This window comes from Sinocyclocheilus anshuiensis, unplaced genomic scaffold, assembly GCF_001515605.1.
Source record: "Sinocyclocheilus anshuiensis isolate Anshui unplaced genomic scaffold, SAMN03320099.WGS_v1.1 scaffold277, whole genome shotgun sequence".
NCBI lineage: Eukaryota > Metazoa > Chordata > Actinopteri > Cypriniformes > Cyprinidae > Sinocyclocheilus > Sinocyclocheilus anshuiensis.
Genome location: NW_015536463.1, coordinates 310326 through 310989, shown reverse-complemented (window position 1 = coordinate 310989; position 664 = coordinate 310326). Strand labels below are relative to the sequence as shown.

At 38.7% G+C, this 664-nt stretch overlaps 1 protein-coding gene across 1 annotated transcript in view; it reads right to left on the bottom strand.

Moving 5' to 3' along the window:
- The window catches only part of LOC107680950 (telomere-associated protein RIF1-like), a 21375-nt gene that overhangs the window by 8559 nt on the left and 12152 nt on the right, over positions 1-664 (bottom strand). The window contains exon 28 of the mRNA XM_016477427.1: positions 53-142. Coding sequence (XP_016332913.1) covers positions 53-142 — 90 coding nt within the window. The remainder of the gene's footprint in view (positions 1-52; positions 143-664) is intronic.

Genomic DNA, 664 nt, shown 5'->3' with positions numbered 1-664 from the left:
TAAAACAAACAAAAATGTCAAACAAAAACGAAGCCATAATTCCAATACATACATGGACTCTTCCTGACTCTGAGTATACTGTGAAAAGGCTGTGGTGTCCAGGGAGACATCCAGATTATTATACAGTGCAGGAATGTCAACCCTTATGCAAACAAATATCAAGGCAGAATTTAGAGTCAAGACAGGAAAAACATCAGTCTTGACAATTTCTTATTTTAAAGAAGCTTAACGATGATATGACCACGGAGACATCACTAGGATTCACATGAAATGAAAGGGAAAAAAGCTGCCTTCACAATTTTAGAGATCTGCTACACCACAAAAAACTGTGACAGTCATTCCAAAACATTAACTTTGTTCTTCTTTAACCATTCTTTGGTAGAACAACTTGTGTGCTTGAGACAACGGTCTTGCTGCATGACCCACTTTCTCTTTGAGATTCAGTTCTCGGACAGATGTCCTAACATTTTCCTTCAGAATTTGCTGGTATAATTCAGAATTCTTTGTTCCATCAATGATGGCAAACCGCCCTGGTCCAGGTACAGCAAAACAGGCCCAAACCATGATACTACCACCACCATGTTTCACAGATGGGATAAGGTTCTTATGATGGAATGCAGTGTTTTCTTTCTCCAAACATACGCTGGTCATTTAAACCAAAATG